Below are 21,602 nucleotides of genomic sequence, written 5' to 3'. Positions count from 1 at the left end.
CCGGGCCCAGAAATCGTCAGTCTGTCCTGTGCAAAGGGGTATTTGCAGTATGGCTGCAGCATCGATTGGTATAAACACCGTCCGGACTAGATCCTCCTTCCAGGATGATGTAGTGTGATCTATCAACTCAGCTACTGTAGTTGGAGGATTCTGCACTAGAGAGGTGATCGGTCTCTTCATGTTTGGTCTCGGCAACCAATTGTCCTCCCATATCTTTGTCGATTCACCGTCTCCAATTCTGCGTACCAAACCCTGGACCATGATATCCCGTCCATCCAAGATAGCCCGCCAAATCTGTGAGGGGTGAGGCCCTAGTGTTGCTCCAAAAATGTCCGAGTTGGGATAGTATACTGCTTTCAGGATCCTCGCACTGAGAGACAGTGGATTTTGCAACATGCGCCAGGATTGCCTTGCTAGGAGTGCCAAGTTGAACATCTCCATGTCCCGAAAGCCAAGACCTCCAAGATGCTTTGGCAGAGTGACCACATCCCATGCCACCCAGCTCGGTTTTCGATTCCCCTGCTTACTTCCCCACCAGAATTGTCTGATTAGCACAGTAATACTTTCACATAGTCCCCGTGGAAGTCGGAAGCAAGCCATCGAATACACTGGAATTGCTTGAGCCACTGCTTTGATTAGTACCTCTTTCCTCGCTGAAGATAATAGCTTTTCCATCCATCCTTTGACCTTCTCCCAAACTCGGTCCCTCAAGTATTTGAAGGTTCCATTCTTCGAGTGACCGACCTCCGTTGGCATTCCCAAATACCTGTCACTAAGGGACTCGTTATGCACATTCAGAATATTTTTCATTTCGTCTCTTACCACTTGTGGGCATCCTCTGCTGAAGAAAATCGAAGATTTATCATGATTTATCCTCTGACCCAAAGCCAAACAGTATGTTTCGAGCAGGTTTGATACTGCTACTGCCCCCTCATTCCCTGACTTAAATAGCAGCAGGCTGTCATCTGCGAAAAGGAGGTGGTTAACGGCCGGGGCCGTGGGTGCCACCTTAAGACCAACAATACTTGATGACGAAGAACTGGTTTTCAGGAGGCACGAGAGGCCCTCCGCTGCAATTAAGAAGAGATAGGGGGATATCGGATCTCCCTACCTTAAACCTCTGCTCGGCATGAAATGATCAAGCTTTTCACCGTTAAAGAGCACTGAGAAGGATACCGACCTCACCATGCCCATAATTGTATTTATCCAAGGGGGAGCAAAACCAAGCTTTCCCATGATTGCCTCTAAGTAGTCCCATTCCAGCCTGTCATACGCCTTCATCATATCGAGCTTAAGTGCACAATAACCGTTAGCCTTAGCTTTGCTCCGCTTCATAAAATGAAGACATTCATATGCACTGATAATATTATCCGTTATGAGTCTGCCCGGAACGAAGGCCGATTGTTCCTCAGATATGATATCCGGTAGAATTTGCTTGAGCCTGTTTGCAATGACTTTGGATGCAATTTTGTATAGCACATTACAAAGACTAATAGGCCTAAACTGGGACAAAACACTGGGGTTTGTTACCTTGGGAATCAGAACAAGGATGGTGTCATTTATGCACTCCGGGCTCTCCTCCCCCCTCACAATTCTCAACACTGCCTCAGTCACCTCTGTACCACAAAGCTCCCAGTGTCGCTGAAAAAAGTGTGCCAGAAAACCATCCGGTCCTGGCGCCTTGGTCGGGAACATCTGGAATAAGGCTGCCTTGACCTCCTCGTTTGTGTAATGCGCACACAGCACCTCATTCATCTCCAGTGTTACTTTCCTTGGGACGCAGTTTAGGACAGCCTCCATGTTGCTTACCCCCTCCGTAGTGTATAATGTTTTGTAGAAGTCGTTCACCATGGCCCTCAGCTCGTCCAGATCATCTGTGAGCACCCCAAGAGAGTTATGCAGTGCCTTTATCATGTTCTTCTTGCGCCGGATGCTTGCACGTAGATGGAAAAATTTGGTATTCGTGTCTCCCGAAGAGAGCCACTGGACCCTGGATCTCTGCCTCCACATGACCTCCTCCCTATGGTACAATTCCACAAGCTTCTCATTGATCTTAAGTTCGACATGTGTTGGTGCTGTTCTACTTGCATCCGATCTCAGCTTCTCGAGTTCGCCCTTGAGCCGTTTAATCTCCTTACGCACACTGCCAAAAGTGTCCTTATTCCATCGCCCCAGGTCTTGCGACACCGCCGAGAGCTTAACCCGGAGATCTTCTAACCTGTTGGCTGCGCCTGTATTTGCCCACGACTCCGCAATCTTGCTACTCCATGACTCATGGCCCTCCCACATGACCTCGTACCTGAAGGTACTCGGCCGCTGGTTGTGCCTTTGCTCCCTGTTCAGATTCGCCAAAATAGGGCTGTGATCGGACGTGGCTGCCACCAGGTGCGTGAGGTCAGCCGAAGGGAAGCGGGCTTGCCACTCCACCGAGGCCAAAGCTCTGCTGAGGCGCACCCTGGTGAAGGTTCCTCCCGTGACCTTCTTCTGAAAGGTCCATGGTAAGCCAATATAGCCAATATCAAGCAGCATGCAAACGTCAACGGCATCTCTGAAGGCTTGGATTTGCGCATTGCTTCGCTGACCGACACCCACATGTTCTTCCGGACATAGCACCTCATTGTAATCACCCACACACAGCCACGGGAGACTGCTCAAAGTGCTAATGTTTTTTAAAGTGTCCCAGGTGCGGTATCTCATGTGGGTCTGAGCTTCTCCATAAACTACAGTCAGTCTCCAAGGATCGTCACGAGCAATCAAGGTGGTAATCAGAGTAACCCAAAATCTCGATATTTATTTCATTGTTCCAAAACAAACCAATGCCTCCACTTCTACCACGGCTACTAACAGCAAAACTCCTATCATAACCAAGTGTTCCTGCTAACGCTTCTACCCTCGAGCCTTCGAGCTGAGTTTCTACAATACACAAAAGGGTAGGGGCAAATTTCTTCGCAAACTCGCGAAGTTCACGGACTGTCGCGGCTTTGCCCATGCCGCGACAGTTCCAGCAGAAGACACTCATTGGGCTTGGCGGTGCCCGTCACTCGGGCCCGCCTGATTTTGGTCGTTCTTGCTAAGAAACAAAACTCTTGCTGTTGAAACCTTGTCAGTCTCCGGCACTGTCTTTGCTCTCTTTGACTCCTGTGTTGCGCTTGGGCTTAGGACCACCGACGATGGATTGGGGGGAGGGGGTAGTGCTAGCGTCATCCCCTTTGTCGCCCCCGAGTGCACCTCCACACCCTGATGAAGCGTTGGCTCCGATCCTCTCTTCCTGATATTCTCAGCATCAGCCATCTCCATGTCCTTTTCGCTGTATTCCTCCCCTTTGTCATCCTGTTGGGAGTGTGAGCGCCCTCCTCTGCCAGACCGTCCTCCTCTGCGACCCCCCCTGCGCCCGCTGCCTCCTCCTGGACCGCTACCGTTCCTCATGACCCAAGACGCCCTGAGCTCCTTGAATACGAGAGCTGACGGAGGGTGGATGCCTGTCCCGTGCTCCTTGTAAAGATGGCCCAGCATGCCGCACACGGCGCACCAATCCGGTAGCTTTTCATACTTAACCTTATAGATCTGCCGCTCGCCACCCCGGATCATGGACATGGCATTCTTGAGGGGTTTAGCAACATTAATCCTCACCCAGACACGATGGAAGTTTCCCGTGAAATCGTGCGACTGGGGTTCCGTGAACAGAACCTCTCCCACCTTGGACGCAAGAGAAGGAATCAGATGGGCATAGAGGATTGGTACATCATGTATCTGAATCCAGATCTCTATTGTGTCCAGCTTGACGTTTGATGGCTTCGTCACTCCGTCGTACTCCTTCAGTATGACTGCATCCCCCCTGAAGTGCCACGGTCCCTCGTGCATGACTCTCTCCCAATCCCCCAAGCAGGAAAATTGGATGGTATAGAGGTTGTCTTCCAGGGGCTTGAACTTAACTTCTTGCGCGAGATCCCAAGCCGCTCTCATGTTACGAAAGAACCAGTACTGACTGTAGGGTTTTACAGAGTTTACCCTAGCAACTGCAATCCATCGTGCTGCCTCCGGTGCATCCTTCTCGTCAAAGACCACGTCGTCTAGATCTTCTTCCTTCAAGCCCAGCTCTTGCATCATCTTCTCCATGTTCGTGACCCCCGCTGAACCCGGGGATCCGTCCGCCGCCATGTTGAAACCCTAACCAGATATCAGCGAATCGGGTTTCTGCAGGTACCCTATGCCCCGAAACCTACCAGCCGCTGGCGCCCCCGGAGAGGGGACGGGCGAGGGGAGGGAGACGCGGGCGGGGGAGGACAGGTCTCGACGGTGGCGTAGATCACCCCTCGAGGAAGACAAACCCTAACTAGAGGGAAAAAGCCATCTAACTGCCTAATACTCCAGCCTCTGGAAACAGCAATAGACAAAACAAGACGGATGATGGCTGTTAGAGTATGTAATGGGCCTAATGGGCCCATTAGTCTTAGGGTTAATTAGAGATAAGGGTTGCTTGCTTAGGGGTCAAGTAAGCCTTGCTTGGGAGTCAAGTAAACCTCTCTATATAAAGAGAGGAGATGTATCAATCTAATCGAGCAAGAATTAAGAAGGAAATCCCTTCCCTCTTGCCCGGCTGTGGGCAAAAAGGCCCCCGACCGGCCCTCTCGCGCCCTCCTTCTAGCAGCCACATAACAATTTGGTATCAGCTAGCTTCGGTTTGATCATGTCTTCACCACCGCCAAGCCCGTCTCTTCCACTGCCGGTCACCTTGTCGCCTCCAGCGACCACCACGACCGTCACCCCGCTCCTGCCCGCGTCGGTATCCTCTGTCGCGCCCGCCACCACCGTCCTCACCTTGGAGGACGTGTCCAAGGTGCTGCGAGACCTAACCCAGGCAGTCCAGGAGATCCACCTGTTCTTGGTCGGGTCCTACGGGCCGCACTCGGTTGCGCCGCCCATCGCCGCCCCCGTGCCGCCGTGGTTGCCATGGCAGCCGCCGCACCAGGCGGCCTTCGCCGTGCTCGCCGGGCCGCTGCAGCTGCCATCCATCACCACCACCACCCAGCCCTGGCTGCAGTGGCAGCCGCCGCTCCTGGCGGCCTCTGCCGCGCCCGATGCGACAGCGCAGCAGCCGCTGCAGCTGCAGCAGCCACCGCCGGTCAGCTCCGTCGCCCAGTATGGGATGCCCTACGACGGGAGTGCGACGACCTCGTTCCCATCAGCGCCGCCGCCATACCAGGGCGTCCACATCCAGCAGATCAAGTCCCTGTCGTTGCCGTCACCGCTTCCGTCTTGGATCGCTACCCGCCACGTGTCGGCGGCGGTGAGGCTGCAGGCTGCTGCGTGCGGCCTCCTAGCGCGTCGGCGTGTGCGGGAGATGCATGCTCTGCAGCTGCCGCTCCTCCAAGTTGCCCTTCGCTGCGCAAAGGACCTCGATCTCGTCCGCTGCGTCGGGGATCTTGGGCATGTGGTTTCCCCCATGGGCGGCCGACATGTTGTTTTCCCTGCGGGCAGCGACCTCAAAGTTTGCGACATTGGTGGTTGGAGGGGCGCACCCCTCCTCGTCATTCTCCATCGCAAGCCCTCCACTCTTCCCTGTGCGGTGCAGACCAACAGCCATACACATACACTCATTTTGTCCAGGTGGTGTCCATGGGATCCAGGTGGCTGTACACGTGCATGTCCAAAATAAAGTGTCCTAGTCTATTTTAGGTTGAGAATAATATAACAAGCCGAGATGTAAAAGGCTTGTTTTTAGGTGTTAGGTTTGTGTTGCGTCAAGTCATGGTTATAAGTTCTTTAGGCTGCAGCTCGAGGACAAGTTGCATGTCCAGGTGGGGTGTAGTGTTAGAGTACGTAATGGGCCTAATGGTCCCATTAGTCTTAGGGTTAATTAGAGATAAGGGTTGCTTGCTTAGGGGTCAAGTAAGCCTTGCTTGGGAGTCAAGTAAACCTCTCTATATAAAGAGAGGAGATGTATCAATCTAATCAAGCAAGAATTAAGAAGGAAATCCCTTCCCTCTTGCCCAGCCGTGGGCAAAAAGGCCCCCGACCGGCCCTCTCGCGCCCTCCTTCTAGCAGCGCCATAACAGTGGCAGCTTTTAAAATTGGACTAAAGGTGTCCTCATAATCTATACCATACCGCTGTTTGAAGCCCTTTGCAACAATCCTAGCCTTATAACGGTGAATGGTTCCATCAGATTTTCTTTTAATCCTGAATACCCACTTGCAATCAATCTAATTTTTACCTTGCCGTGGGGGAACCAAATGCCATGTTTTATTCTTCTTTAGGGCCGTGTACTCTTCATTCATAGCTTTCCTCCACTTTTCACCACCAAGTGCTTCTTCAACTGTATTTGGTTCACCTGGTTCTCCTGTAGAACAAATCATACCATATTTAACTATATGTTTGTAATTAACAGGTCGTGTGCGCCTTGGAGATGGTGTAGCCGAATCTGCGGCCATAGAGGAGCCAGCGGGCTGCACAGAAGTTTCACCAGCAGCAGATTCCAAGGGCAAATCTGCAGCTGTAGCAGCACGTGTTGAACCAGTCGGATCTTCTGTGGCCAGCGACCGCGCCTCAGCTCTTGTGAGGGCTGCAGAGGATCCCAGCCTGCGAACCAGCCCATCATGCTCCAATGATTGCATGTCAGGATGGGAGTCCACGCCGGTCGGCTGGGTGGTGGGCGTGGAGGAATCTGCACCGGATCCCACGCCCATGTTGGGCCCCACATTGATGGAGCGCATCGGAGCCTGCCTCTTGTAGCACATGGGCTGGCCGCAAAAACGCGTGTCGCCCGGGCCAACCGCTGGACGCCAAGTGGTAGATGGAGATTGGCGCGGGGCTGGCAACGTGACACAGCCAGCAGGAGGAGGTCGTGTGTTGCCCGCGGAGTCGGAAGCAGCGCGTGCGCCCGCGCTTGTGCCTGCTGCACCAGATCCCGAGGGGAATCTTATTCCTGTGCCTGCGCCTGCAGCCGCCGATCCCGAGGAGCATCGGATTTCCTGACGCGGAACAAATCCCGAGGAGAATCTGTCTCCTGGTTCTGAACACATGAAATAAGGCCCGATTTTCTCACCGTTGAGGCCGTTTTCAACTGCATTTCTTTGTTGATTGCTCCTGTTTCATCAGCACAAGTCTCATGTACACTATTAGTGAGATTAGTCAACAATTGATCATCAATATTTTTTTCCTTGATCAATACCGATAATATGAGGTGGCAAAAGAGGATTTATTTGCGAAGAAGGACACCGGCATTAGGATGAAGATCAGCAAAAGGAAATTTATTCTCTTCAAAAACGACATCTCTAGAGATGTAGACACGTCCTGTTGAGACATCTAGGCATTTTACACCTTTGTGTTGTGCACTATAGCCAAGGAACACGCACTGTGTGGAGCGAAACATGAGTTTGCGATTATTGTATGGACGGAGATTGGGCCTGCATGCGCATCCAAAAACACGAAGAGACTTATAGTCTAGCTTGGTGTGGAGAAGCCTTTCGACTGGAGTTTCATTATTGATAACACGACTAGGAAGCATATTGATAATATGAACGGCAGTGAGAAAGGCTTCGTCCCAAAATTTGAGAGGCATAGAAGCTCTTGCTAGAAGAGCAAGCCCAACCTCAACGATATGATGATGCTTATGTTCGGAGGAGCCATTTCGTTGGTGAGCATGAGGGCACGACACATGGTGTGAAATGCCAAGGGTTTGGAAGAAGGAGTTTAGTTTCTCGTACTCCCCTCCCCAATTAGATTGGACAACAATGATTTTGTTGTCAAACTTGCGTTCAACAAAAGCTTGAAAGTTTTGAAAAACTTGAAAGACATCTGATTGTTTCTTAAGAAGATAGATCCAATAGAATTTATTGTAGCCATCAAGAAAGCTAACATAGTAGGTGTGTCTACCAACAGAACTAGGGGCAGGACCCCAAACATCAGAAAAAATTAATTGCAATGGTTTTTTGGAGACACTAGTAGATATTGGATAAGATAACTGATGACTCTTAGCTCGTTGACATGAATCACAAATTGTTTCAATATGACGCTCACCAACAAACGGGAGCTTATTTTTCCTAAATAATCTCTCAACTAAAGAAAAAGAAGCATGTCCTAATAGATCATGCCACCGTGTTGATGAAAGTTTGACGACACCATAGACTTGTTTACTGAATCTTCTACGCTCCGGAATCAACAGGTAAAGCCCTCGAACAAATCTACCTCGATAGAGGATTTTCTTCGTTGCCTGATCCTTGATCAAAAAGAAGTAAGGATGAAATTCGAGAAACACGTGATTATCAATGGTAATTCTATGAACGGAAAGAAGATTTTTATTGGTACTAGGAACATGCAAAATTTTCTTAAGATAAATTCTACGTCAAGGCGTACTAAAAATTGAATGACCAATGTGACGTATCTTCATACCTTCTCCACCGGCGGTGTGGATGATCTTTGCCGCGGTATTTTTCTTTCATTGTGACTTTCTCAAGTTCACTGGTGATATGGTTTGTGGTGCCATTGTCGACATACCAATCGGTGTGAATCCTGTAGGACCCATCTGCAGCCGCGGCGATCTTGTCCTCATCTTGAGAGTCATTGTCATGTTCATCATAGCGGTACCAGCAGTCCTTGGCCGTTTGGCCAGGCTTGCCGCAGATCTAACAGCACGGAGTGTCCGGGCGTGACCTGCCAGAACCATCACCGTGACGCTCCTTGTTGCCAGATCGCCCGCTGCCGCCACTGTGTACACCGCCACCTCACCTCCCCTTGCCATGGGAAGGGCCACGCAAGCGAGAGCCACCACCACGACCGCGAGTTGCACCGTTGGCAGACGACTTGAAGCCTCCACTGCAAGAGCCGTGGAATTGCGCCATGCGTTGGTCGAAATTGCTGAGCATGGAGAAGAGCTCGTCGAGGGAGGCGAGGGTGACGCGGGCGTCGAGGGCCGAGACCAGGGGCTGATATTCCTGATCCACCCCATGGAGGATGTAGGAGATGAGTTCATCATCTTGGATCAGCTTGCCGACCGCCGCCAGTTCATCAGCAAGGCCGCGCATGGAGGCGAAGTAGGAAGCGACGGATTGGTTACCCTTCTATGCATTAATGAGGGAGGTGCGGATGTTGTTGACGCGGCTTAGCGACTGGGATGAGTACATGCTCGCCAGCGTCGTCCAGAGCGCATGCGCCGTGGTGACCGTGGTCAATGTGATGAGCACCTCTGTGGAGAGGTTGGCCAGCAGGTAGCCTAGCATCTGCTGATCCTCCCGAACCCAGATAGGGTGGAGAGGGTTGGGCTCAAAGGTCTCCTTGCCATCCTTGTCCTTGGCGGAGAGGAGCTTGGCCGGTTCCGGTGAGGTGTCGTCGACTAGCCGAAGACACCGGCGCCACGCAGTTGAGGCGTGATCTGCATGCGCCACAACACGTAGTTCGTGCGGGAAAGCTTCTCGGTGACCTGGGCATTGAGGCTAGGTTGGAAGGCGCCGGAGGAGGAAGACATGGCTAGGCACAGTTGGAATCGTGGAGAGTTTAGATGGGAAGTAAGAAGGCTCTGATTAGCATGTGCGATAGGCGGAAACGTCTTACCTCGTATGAGGGGACATGTTGCATGTTATATAGCAGGGGCGCAATAACCCTGATAGCGCATACAATCAGTTGGAGAGGATCGGAGGTACATCTCGGGGAGAAAGATAAGGAGGAGAGAGACCTAGCTAGTTACAACAGATAATAAGATGATACGCCTAAACTACCTTCTGAACCTCCTGAACTAACTACCAACGAAGATTTCTCCTGTCACGTTACAAGTATGCGCATGTGCGTTTGACATATTTGAGTTTTTTCAGTATATCTTTTTCAAATATTGTACTAAAATACCGTTTGGAGCTCCCCACAGTTCTTGTTAAAAACAAAGTAATATAGTAAACAACAGCGAGACAAGGACTAAAATACCGTTTCATGCTAACTCGAGAAATCGACAGTGAGACACGGACTGAAGAAATGGCACAGGGAAGAGAACGATTCGATGGACGGCTACGATTGAAGCTCGCCAGATGAACGACTCACGTCGACGCTCAGATCCCCTGTTTACCGTCCGACAAATTTAACAGTTAACTCGAGCTTGTTCATTGTGCTTCAATTAACTGCCGTCACCTTTACCGTCGGTCATTTCCTGCCCTTAAGTAGCTCGCGCGTCATCTTTTTCTTCAAGTATTGTAATCAGCTCTAGAACCCTAGCTACTTGGTAGAATTAGATCGGTCCAAGAAAAGGGAGTGCGCTCCGAGCTTCGCAAATATGCAAATCATAATGCTTGTGCGTGCATGACGGTGCGCATTTCGGCATTTTCCTGTTTGCAAGCTCTAGATCTAGGCAGTTCATAGTATTTTGCGTTGATTATCTGTTGTAATATGCATTTGTTTTTTATTCTACTACAACTAAGGTTCAAGATCCAACTTTGAATTAACAAAGTCATCTAACGGTCAAAATAAAATTTCAATGACTTAAAAAGCAACAAATAAAACGGACAAGGATAAAATGTGTTGTGCAAAGCATCAACCAGATAACAAGCAAAATGTAGAGACTGAAGCACAAGCACTCCTTGAGGTCGATGAAGCCCTCCGCCAGAAAACAAGTTAAAATCACACCCATAATCTATTTTTCTCTCCATTTCCTGCATTGCCACTTGTATCCAAACTTGATGACCTTTACAGGCCACATCACACCCAAGATCTAGAGGAATTCAAACTAAAAACTGGATAGAACATGGCCCGGGTCCGGTCACCCTTTCTGGTCTGGAGGAAAAATCAGGATGACAGCAAAACAAGCAACAAATTGTGGAGATATAGAAAAAGTCATGGATGGGAGTTATCAGCAACACAGTTGGTTAATAGGCCGATCAGATAGCACAACAGATTTGAATGTAAGCTAGCAGAGAAAACATATCCAAGGCCCTGTTCGGAATAGAGGATATAAAAACGTAGGAACGGAAGAACGACAGAAATAGGAAAAGGTTTGTAGGTGATAGATGCACAGTTTCAGTTTCTGAACATCCTCTGCTTTATTCATGTTTCCCCTTCTCAGATTGTCCATGGTCTGAGCCTTGCAGTGAATAACTAATTAATATCAACATGAATAATCTACTGCCTTGCAAATTATTTCGGTTACTTTGTTGGAGAACCGAAAATTTGATATCCGTGCATTGTAGAGACTTTCAGGTATAATGCTAAACCATGGTTGAGTAAATCCGCTGTCGGTATATTGCCAGATATTTCTGGGCAGCCATGCCCTTGACCTTGTTAATGCTGGAGGCAATCTGCTCTACCTCATACCAAAAATCCATCACAGCTGGGGTAAAAGTCCTTCCAAAGTTAAAGCTTGAGAGCATGGTCATCCCACCCACACATCAGAAATGGTGGAGCAATGTTGATTGTGAATGGATCGGAGTAAACAAGCCAATACTGAGCATCTAAGGGAGCAGCAAAGGTACTATCTACAGGGACAACAATTACCACATGCCGATACCTGGCACACTGATTGGACTCTACTCGTGGACACTAGACAGTAGGACATCAAAGGTTTGTGTTTCTTAAGAGTAAGCTCATGGCACAACAGAAAATTCAACTGTAGTATAAATCATCGTCTTCTTCCGCTGACGCGACAGCAGATGCCAAAGGATCTTATGTGAATAACTAACTAATTAATACCAACATGAATAATCTACTGCCTTGCAAATTATTTCGGTTACTTTGTCAGAGAATCCAAAAATTTGATACTCGTGCATTGTAGAGACTTTTAGGTAATGCTGAACTAATTTGCCAACATTCGAGAGAGGCTGGGGTATTTCTTACTTCTCAGTAGAGGTAATCATTTGCAACAACAAAATGTGTAGTGCGACAGAAGGTTTATTTAGCATTATATGACAGAAGATTTATTAGGTAGGAGAAGGAATCGAATTAGTACATTTCAAAGAGAAAAATGGCACCGCGTATAATGCTAAATTGCTATTACCCTTTGATAGGGCATGTACAGAACAACATAACTTTACCACAGGCCAATGGATATATCCTTGGCACACAAACTGGAATAGGAGACGAGAGGAAATGGTTTTTTCTTTCTTTTAGGTGGAGGATACAATCTTCAAACTTCAGCATATATACACATCACAACACTGCACGTAAAAATATAGTTACATGATCTTCAAGAGACAACACACGATTTAACTGTACAAATCATCTTCTTCAGCTGCCGTGGCAGCGGCCGCGAAAGGATTGGCCGCAGCTGTAGCACCCGCCGCCGGCTGGTCAGGGAACCGGAACTCGCTGCCAAAACCACGGGACTGCTGCAGCGTCTGAGCAAAGGCCTGGTATTTGCGAATATCAGCATCGCTCACACTCCGGCGTGCATACCTCATGCTCTCCTCGAAGTGAGCAGCCTTGATCTCATCCATCTCGTCTTCCTCCATGGCTTCAGGGTTTTCCTTCAGCCGCCTCTCCTTTTCCATGTCCTTCTCAATGTTTTCTCTGATGGCATATTTGCACGCACGCTGGCAGATTTCCGTGATGTCCGCGCCGCTGAACCCTTGTGTGTATTTGGCGAGCGCATTCAGGTCGACATCCTTGGCCACAGGAGACTTCCTGAGGCAGGCCCTGAAGATCTGGAGCCTGGATTCAATGTCGGGCAGAGGAATGTAGATAAGCTGATCAAGGCGCCCAGGCCTCAGCAAGGCAGGGTCTATGATGTCTGGCCTGTTGGTGGCACCGATGATGAACACGGTTTTCTTGGCATTCATTCCGTCCATCTCGGTGAGAAGCTGATTCAGCACCCTATCAGCGGCACCTCCGGCATCGCCTACACTGTTTCCTCTCTGGGTGGCAATCGAGTCGAGCTCATCGAAGAAGAGGACACATGGTGCCGACCCCCTGGCCTTGTCGAAAATCTCGCGCACATTGGCCTCGCTCTCACCAAACCACATGGTAAGCAGCTCCGGTCCTTTGATGCTGATGAAGTTAGCCTGGCACTCGTTAGCAATCGCCTTGGCCAACAAGGTCTTGCCGCAGCCCGGAGGGCCGTAGAACAGAACACCTTTGGAGGGAGACATGCCAAACTTCTCAAACTTCTCTGGGTATTCCACCGGATACTGGACGGTCTCCTGCAGCTCCCTTTTGACACCCTCCAGACCACCAACGTCTTCCCAAGAGACATTTGGAACTTCCACGACAGTTTGACGAAGAGCGGAAGGGTTGCTTGTCCCCAGTGCAATCTTGAAATGGTCATTCGTGACAGCCATAGAATTTAGTATCTCAGCATCAATGGTGTCATCCTCGAGGTCGATAACATCCATCTTCTCGCGAATGCACTGGAGAGCAGCCTCGGTACAAAGGGCGGCGAGATCAGCGCCGACATACCCATGAGTGTCCCTTGAGACATGCTCCAGTTCAACATCTTCAGCTAGCTTCATGTTTTTGGTGTGAATCCGGAGAACCTCAAGCCGCCCAACTTCATCGGGGACTCCGATGTCGATCTCCCGGTCAAACCTGCCAAACCTTCTGAGAGCAGGGTCGATGCTATTCGGGCGGTTGGTAGCGCCCATGACAATAACATGTGCACGGGACTTAAGCCCATCCATGAGAGTGAGCAGCTGTGAGACGATACGCCTTTCGACTTCTCCGTTGGTCTTGTCTCTCTTTGGTGCTATGGAATCGATCTCATCGATGAAGATGATGGCCGGAGCATTCTTCTCGGCCTCTTCAAACGCCTTCCTGAGGTTGCTCTCGCTCTCTCCGGCCATCTTCGACATGATCTCCGGGCCATTGATCAGGAAGAAGAAGGCCCCTGTTTCATTGGCCACAGCTCTAGCAATGAGGGTCTTGCCGGTCCCAGGTGGCCCATACAGCAAGATGCCCTTTGGAGGCTTCACACCGATGCACTTGAACAGCTGGGGGTGGCGCAGTGGGAGCTCAACCAGCTCTCTGATCTGGGCCATCTGCTTCCTGACTCCACCGACATCGTCGTAGCCTACGTCGTCGAGTCTCTCCTCATCCTCCCGCTTGACAGGCTCGCCGTCACAGAATATCTCCGTGTCAGAGGCGACGATGCAGTACTCGGCAGGGTCGGTCTCCACAACCTTGAACTCCACGCTCGTCATGCCGCCCCTCACCAGGAACAGGTCTCCTTTCCTGAGGGGACGATAGGCCTCGAGGAAGTAGGGTCTCAGGAAGGCGTCGAACAGGTTTCCGGCGATCCCTTGGACGATGTCGTCGACGGGGAGTACGTGGACGCGCTTCCCGTATTTGACGTCCGGGCACTGATGGACGGAGACGACGTCGCCGAGCCGGACCCTCAGGTTCTTCCGGACGACCTTGTTCATCCGGACCTTGGTCTTGTCGCACGTGTCGTCTGGGAGTAGAATGCAGACCGTGTCCTTTCGCTTCTTGCCCTTGAGCAGGACGATGTCGCCGTGGAAGAGCTCGAGGCTGTCCATGGTGTTCGGGTGCAGGGCGACGGTGGAGTTCTCGTCGTTGGTCGCCTCGTCGACCACCAGCCGGTTCGGCGACTTCTTCCTCTCCAGGATCGCCGTGGAGTAGTCCTTCTTCCCGCTCGCGTCGCCCTGGCTCGCCATGGGATGAGACGCGAGTTTGTCTCGATTCGATTGTTTTCCTTGGAAAGTGGGTAAACGATCCTTGGATCCTTGATCTCGTGGTGCGATGTGAGGAGGAAGTTGAGGGGATCGGCAGGCCTTTATAGCATCTTCCTCCGTGTTCCTCGAGTAGGGGGTTGGTGTCGGAGTTGTATAGTCCGAGTTGAAAGGGAGGAGTCCGGTGTCCCGGCGGAGTGGGTCTTCTCCGGCCATGGGGAGTGAACGAGAGTCTAGACCAGGAGACGGTCGATCGAGATGGACTCGGTGTCAGACTCACGACCCTTCTACTAATCTGAACCTGAAGATAACTGAAGAAATCGACAGCGACACGGACTGAAGAAACGGCGCAGGGAAGAGAACGATTCGATGGACGGCCACAATTGAAGCTCGCCAGATCAACGGCTCACGTCGCCGCTCAGCTCCTCTGTTTACCGTCCGACAAATTTAACAGTTAGCTGAAGCCTGTTCACTGCGCTTCAGTTAACTGCCGTCACCTTTACCGTCGGTCATTGCCTGCCCTTAAGTAGCTCTCGCATCGGATCGGGCATCATCTTTTTCTTCGAGTATTGTAACTAGCTCTGGAACCCTAGCTACTTGGTAGATTAGATCGGTCCAAGAGAACTTGTATGTGCGACATGATTCGGGCTATCTGAAACCCAATCACTCCTCTGCTTCCCCTGTTCTCTTGATTATCTTGTTTGTTTGCGCTCAAGTTGATCTCTGTTCCTATCACTTGGGAGAAAGAGAAGCGGCGGCCTCGATCTAGCATCGGTATAGGTGATGGGTGGGTAGCAGGAGGCGGCGAAAAGAGAGGGGAGTGTTTTTCTAAGCTTTGCAAATATCCAATATGCAAATCATAATGGTTGTGCGTCGGTGTGCATTTCGGCAATTTCCTGTTTGCAAGCTCTAGGTTTAGGCAGTTCATAGTGTTCTGCGTTGATTATCTGTTGTAATATGCATTTGTTTGTTTTATTTTCTACTAGAACTAAGGCTCAAGATCCACCTTTGAATGAATAAAGTCATGTACCGCCCAAAATAAAATTACAACGACCAACAACCAACTTTGAATTAACAAAGTCATCTACCGGGCCAAAAAGCAACAAACAAAACGGACAAGGGTACAATGTGTTGTGCAAAGCATCAATCAATCAGATAACAAGCAAAAGTGTACTCCCTCCGTCCCATAATATAAGAGCGTTTTTTACACTAGTAGCTCTTATATTATGGGACGGAGGGAGTAGAGTACAGACTAAAGCACAAGCACTGTTTGAGGCCGATGAAGCCCTCCGCCAGAAAACAAGCAAAAAATCACACCCATAATCTATTTTTCTCCCCATTTCCTGCATTGCCACCTGCATCCAAACTTGATGGCGTTTACAGGCCACATCACACCCAAAGATCAAGAGGAATTCAAAACTAAAAACTGGATACAACATGGCGCCCTGGTCCGGTCACCCTTTCTGGTCTGGTGGAAGAATCAGGATGACAGCAAAACAAGCACAGATTGTCAAGATATAGAAAAAGTCATGGATGGAAGTTTTCAGCAACACAGTTGGTTAGGCCGATCCGATAGCACAACAGATTTCAATGTAGCATATCTAAGTAATTACATTGCACCTGTCAGCCCAGGTACAGGTATGCTCTAGAACTTGTCTATGATGATGCCATCTCTGACAACCTCATACGCATCGCGGCTGCGGGTCTTCTTCATGCCCGCAGTGAAATGGACCTTTGAGCCCTCGGTCTTGATGGAGGTCACCTTGGTCCATACAAGCACCTTGGTCTTCATGCCCTCAATTTCGGAAAGCTTTCCCTTCTCGAGGTAGCCGGTCACACAGGTGAAGAACCGCACCACCGATGAGTCCTTGTACCCGACGTCACAAGCTGACGGGATGTACACTGTCAGCTTCTTTGTCTCTTCATTGAACTCGTAATTAGTTGTGTCCCGTGGGAAGAGGCCTGCTGGCATGTCATATTCTTTGAGAAGATCTGGTAATGCTTTCTGCAGCTTCCCTGCGACCAAGATATGTTGTACTCAGGTCAGCAAACATTAGTATTTTGAAGAAAAAGATCAGTAAACATCGCAAATTTCAGCCTTTTTCAACGTGCAAAAGCTTTTGCCTATTTTGCTTGCTTCAGAAGCATTTTTTGTTGCAAAACAATCAGACAGAGAGAAAGGAACAAAACAACAAGCGGCTATGCATATAAAAAGATGGGGAGCCAGAGTAAGAACATGAACACGACCCTCAAAGTAATCTCTCATGTAACGCCTTGCACGCAATGCAGATGGACCTTTACTAGCATTATTTCACATAGATGTGACTCATGGTTACCAAAACTGACATTTTGAGCAATCAAAATATGTCACCTGAAATTGATGTTCATTTAAAGCAAACAAAATAATACAACAACTAGGGTTGCCGATAAGGCATAAACTCATCCCAGAGTTTCGGGATGATTCTGGCATGCCTTTGGTATTCAAGAATACATCATCATGATAGTGCTTTGTTTCTAGTGAACACAATTAAATCCACACTTTTGATTATCACATAAAGGAACCAGCATTAACTGGGTACTAGACCAGAGGACATATGAAATATGAGTGGATATTTTCCTGCAAGGCACCACTAGTCCACTCGTCAAAACCTTGTACAGCTCCAAAAACTAACAAATGTTGCCCCTTCCAGATTTACTCCAATAAAATAAACAATCTGCTATTATTTTTTATCCATAAAAAAGATGGTGCATAACTGGTAAGTCATGTGTTTTCATTATCTGAGTATGTCTTGGTTTTCCTCTTGCTCCCTCGTTTCAAAATAGACGTCCTTTTAGCCTCTCCAAGTTTGTCAAAATAGCTGTCCTTCTACACTTCCAAAGTTCCAATGCAATTTTAGCCAATGTCTTCCTACTTGCCCTTAAAAAATGTCATAAAAAAGAGTGTGCTTGCAAGGCCTTGCTTTGTGGAGGAAAAGGAGAACTTAATGACTTTGTGACGAAAAAGAGATAGGCCATATAGACATGTCACCAACACTCTAAATTTGTGTGCGCAGCTCTAAAAAAATACATCTTTTTATCAGTATGAAACTGAGGGGGCATGTGTTAGCGCCTTAAAATTATAGATGGTCATTGCTCAATATTACAAACAGCTTTCAAAAATATCGGAAATGTAAATAAACCACAACCACATACAAATCACAATTTTAAGAAGTCACATTTAGTTATGAAGTGTAATCAAAGGTTGCTATTTTCTATCCATACTAGATATCAATTTGCATCAGCTAATGAGCTTCATCGAAATTTATATACTAAGAAATATATTGTGCCATACTTATGAAGTTACAATAGTTAACTTTTAAATACTGCTGGAGTGTTGTACCAGCAGTATACCATATAGTATACCATATGGATATTTGCTACAACATAGTTTGCCATTAGAAAATACAGAATAGACATTGCATACCTTTGATCTTGTTCACCATCCATTTAGCTCCCCCGCCAATACTGGAAGAGACTGACTGGATTCAACATGTACATAATGTTATGTTAGAAGCTGGAAATGCATATAGAGCTTTGTCTTACCTATAAGCAGGGTCTGGAAATACAACATAAAACATCAAAACAGTGGGAGATGCTTCACATAGTACATTAATACTGATACTGAAAAAACATTTAAGTAAGATAAATTACTGGAAAATAAAAATCTTCCAATGCTACAAACCTAACAGCAGAACATAACAGAGTTAACTAGTATTATCACTCATGTGCATCGCTGCGGACATGTGTGTTTCTAACAATTCATTAGCTTAGATTCCAGTATACAAAATTTAGTAGCATGGTTTTGCGTGTCTTTCATGGATTATTCCTTGAGTCAAAAGTCTTAACAATCATGTCAGAGTTTCAGGAATCAGAATGTGAGGTTACCTAACCCGGTAGCATGAGCTGGAAACAATAATTACTCATTGGTTCTTTAATTATACTTATGCTATAGGAAAGTGGTTAAGAGTTTCTTCTGTTGTGTCAATTAGTAGCCATTTGTAACTCTAAGAAGGAAACCATGGGCATCCTTCGTAAGATAATATTACTACAAGTTTAAATACACATGTAGCAAAGAAACATCAAGCTAAACATCTTTAGTATGGCCTAAAAGATAAAGTGGAGAGAGACCATGTGCGCATTCAAGAACTTGCAAATACTATCCTGTCTACATTGGTACTGGAAACATTAAATCGCATGAGATAGGCCAAATAGGTGAATGCATATTCATGCACTAGCACAGCCTAACATAAATCGACTACCCATGCGAGGTTACAGGTAGACCCTGCCTACAAGGTTCATGCTAAATCACATCTTTCCGTGTAAACCCAATCTAGTTGAATCAATTACCGAGGAACTTCAACACTGGTTGGAGAATTATGACACAATAAATACATTACTTAGATCTAGAAGCAATCGCCCAGATGAAAGCCCTCGAAAGACAAAGATGGAATCCTATTTCCGCGGCTCAAGGAAACGAATTAATCTAACACAATGCACAGATCGAAATTATCCGTCCTCCTGGACATCTCGGATCCCATGGCAAACCCAGGCGAATAATCCTCGATTTAGTCTAGCGCATCCTCGATTTAGCGGCTAGGCGTCGGCGCAGACGGCGGAGACCTTCCTAGTGTAAACGCAATGCAGGCCAGGGATTGGAGTGCGTACGTTGAGGTCGTCGCCGATGGAGTCGATCTCCTTGCTGGCCCTCTTGCTGAACCAGTAGCTCCCCACCTTGTTCAGCACCTGGTCCATCTCCCCCTGCTCTCCTCTTCACCGCCCCGAATCCGAACCCCCAGTCCGCCTCAACCTGCCCCGAATCGGCCGGATTCAGTTTGGATCGCCGGAATCGGAGGAAGCGATGGAGTTGAGAGGGCTGCCGCGACCTACCGGACTTTATCTATGCTTTACAGTGACGACGAGGCTAGTCGTGCGGCGGTGTCGCGGAGATATCACGGCTGTGCACGCGGTGTATGAACTTGGGCGTATGCAAGCCTGTCAATGATGCGTTGAGATTCGTGACCATGGGGGTGGTCTGTGGGCCGGGTCTTTCTGGTAACGACTTTGTCTGTTTTTTCCTCTCGAAGTTGACGGCGTCAGGTTAGCATATGATTGTGGGTGGCACGTCACGGGATAGAGGAGGCCACCAAACGGACCGAGCTTCATTGGCCGGATCCCAAACTTCGAGTTAGTTTGGATTAGTTTAGACTTAACTAACTCAAAAATATCCAAACAGGAAGGTTAGTTTGGGTTAGATATATCTAACCAATCAAAAAAACTAACCCACCCAATAGGTGTTTGTTTGGGTTAGTTCCCCTCGAGATCTTTAAAAAAACATTTTTTTCTCCCGCTCTTCCCGCAGTAGATCCCTCCCCACTTCATCGAAACTTCTCGTCCTATCCCCCTTCCTCTCGCACCGCCCGTGAAGGTGCCTCGCCGTATCCGCGCTCCCATCCGCCGCCGGTAAGCAGCCCCGCCCTATCCTCCCGTTCCAACCCCCTTGTCTCCCGGTGGCCCGTCCGCCAGCCGGTAAGCAGTCGCGGCTCCTTGCGCGGCCCGTCCTGATCGGCCTTGGCCAGCGCTGTTCCTTGCGTAGGGACGGCAGATTCGGTCGGCGGGCTGCGCGATAAGCCAGCGCGGCTCCTTGCCAGGTGTGTCCCCGTCTAGGGCCAGCGCGGTTCCTTGCGTAGGGACAGCGGATTCGGTCGGCGGGCTGCGCGATAAGCCAGCGCGGCTCCTTGCCAGGCGCGTCCCCGTTTGCGGCCAGCGCGGCTCCTTGTCGGGCGCGTCCCCGTCTGCGGCCAGCGCGGCTCCTTGTCGGGCGCGTCCCTGTCTGCAGTCAGCGCAGCTCTCGGCCAGGGCTCGACCAAAGTAGCCAAATGATTGAGAAAGAGTATTTATTATCAATCTAACCATGTCATCCAAACACCTCTTTGGTTAGAGTTAATTCAGGGTTAGTTCAGGGGTAGAATCTAACTCTAGCCTCTAACCGAGTTACAAGATCCAAACAGGGCCATTGACATAACTGTAGGTGCACAGCTGGTCATTGACATGGCGCATGTCAGTGACCCAACTGCACCTGCAGTTACCTTACTGAAGCAGTGTCCCACCAAACTGATGTGGTATCCTCCGAGGCTCCAACCTACCACACGTGGGTATATCAATGTTTCATTCATGCAACTCCAACGCAAGGACCTAAAAAAACAATTTTACTAAAGCACATCTAGATATGCCTTAAAGTATGGGCAACACTACATGTCGGCCGATGGATAATTATTTATTAGAAAGAATTTTGCTGATTTATTTATTGCTATATGCAATTTATGGAATTGATACACCATTTAATTGATATCATTTAGCAAAATGAAACACAGCATATGCATCCATCTTTTGGCTCGACAATTTCACGGGATAGAGATATGGTATAAGAAATAGACTATTAAGTAACTCTAAATGAATTGTGGATACATCTGTATCCTTAACATACTGAAACGATTGTCATTATTCGTATCAAACCAATAGCGATTCATACAAGCTAAATCTTCTAATCAATGGTGGGCCAATAATGAATTTTTTTGCATATGTATTAAGACGCTTGGCCTGATTTCGAAATTGTCCAGAGTTTTATATGTTGTTTTCATTGCAAAATGATGGGTCTCCTTCCAGAACTTTCCAATTACGAGTACGAGAATTGAAAGACATGAAAATTCTCAATTCTCTACGGCGTCTAGTAGATAGAAACAAGAAAATCAGAAGAATCTTTCTCTCTATTCACTATCATTCCGCGTCTTCGACTTCTATTAGTTTCTTTTCTTCTTTAATGCAATAGCTATAGTTTGATATAAGAATCCATTTCTCAAAGTAATGGAAACCATTCTCTTATAGGAAATGGTTCGAAAATCGCTATTCCACCTTTTAGGTATCGTGAAAAGTGATACCTGTGAAGATCGTGCATTTCAGTCAAATTCAGATCC

The 21,602-nt window shown here is 48.4% G+C and overlaps 2 protein-coding genes across 2 annotated transcripts; both read right to left on the bottom strand.

The window, feature by feature from the left end:
* Nucleotides 1-11,948: 11,948 nt before the first annotated feature.
* On the bottom strand, nt 11,949-14,836 carry LOC123092054 (cell division control protein 48 homolog E-like). The gene has a single exon (XM_044513729.1). The coding sequence runs from the start codon at nt 14,806-14,808 to the stop codon at nt 12,175-12,177; it is 2,634 nt and encodes an 877-aa protein (XP_044369664.1). The 5' UTR covers nt 14,809-14,836; the 3' UTR covers nt 11,949-12,174.
* A 1,242-nt stretch (nt 14,837-16,078) lies between these two features.
* Nucleotides 16,079-19,604, bottom strand: LOC123128884 (uncharacterized protein At5g01610). The gene is made up of 3 exons (XM_044548998.1): nt 19,297-19,604; nt 18,056-18,110; nt 16,079-16,608 (listed from the first exon to the last, which is right to left on the bottom strand). The coding sequence occupies exons 1-3, from the start codon at nt 19,381-19,383 to the stop codon at nt 16,238-16,240; spliced, it is 513 nt and encodes a 170-aa protein (XP_044404933.1). The 5' UTR covers nt 19,384-19,604; the 3' UTR covers nt 16,079-16,237.
* Between the last annotated feature and the right edge of the window lie 1,998 nt (nt 19,605-21,602).

The sequence above is a fragment of the Triticum aestivum genome, chromosome 1B (assembly GCF_018294505.1).
Source record: "Triticum aestivum cultivar Chinese Spring chromosome 1B, IWGSC CS RefSeq v2.1, whole genome shotgun sequence".
Taxonomy (NCBI): domain Eukaryota; kingdom Viridiplantae; phylum Streptophyta; class Magnoliopsida; order Poales; family Poaceae; genus Triticum; species Triticum aestivum.
The sequence above is the reverse complement of the archived record's forward strand: the minus strand, read 5'-3'. Positions and strand labels throughout refer to the sequence as shown.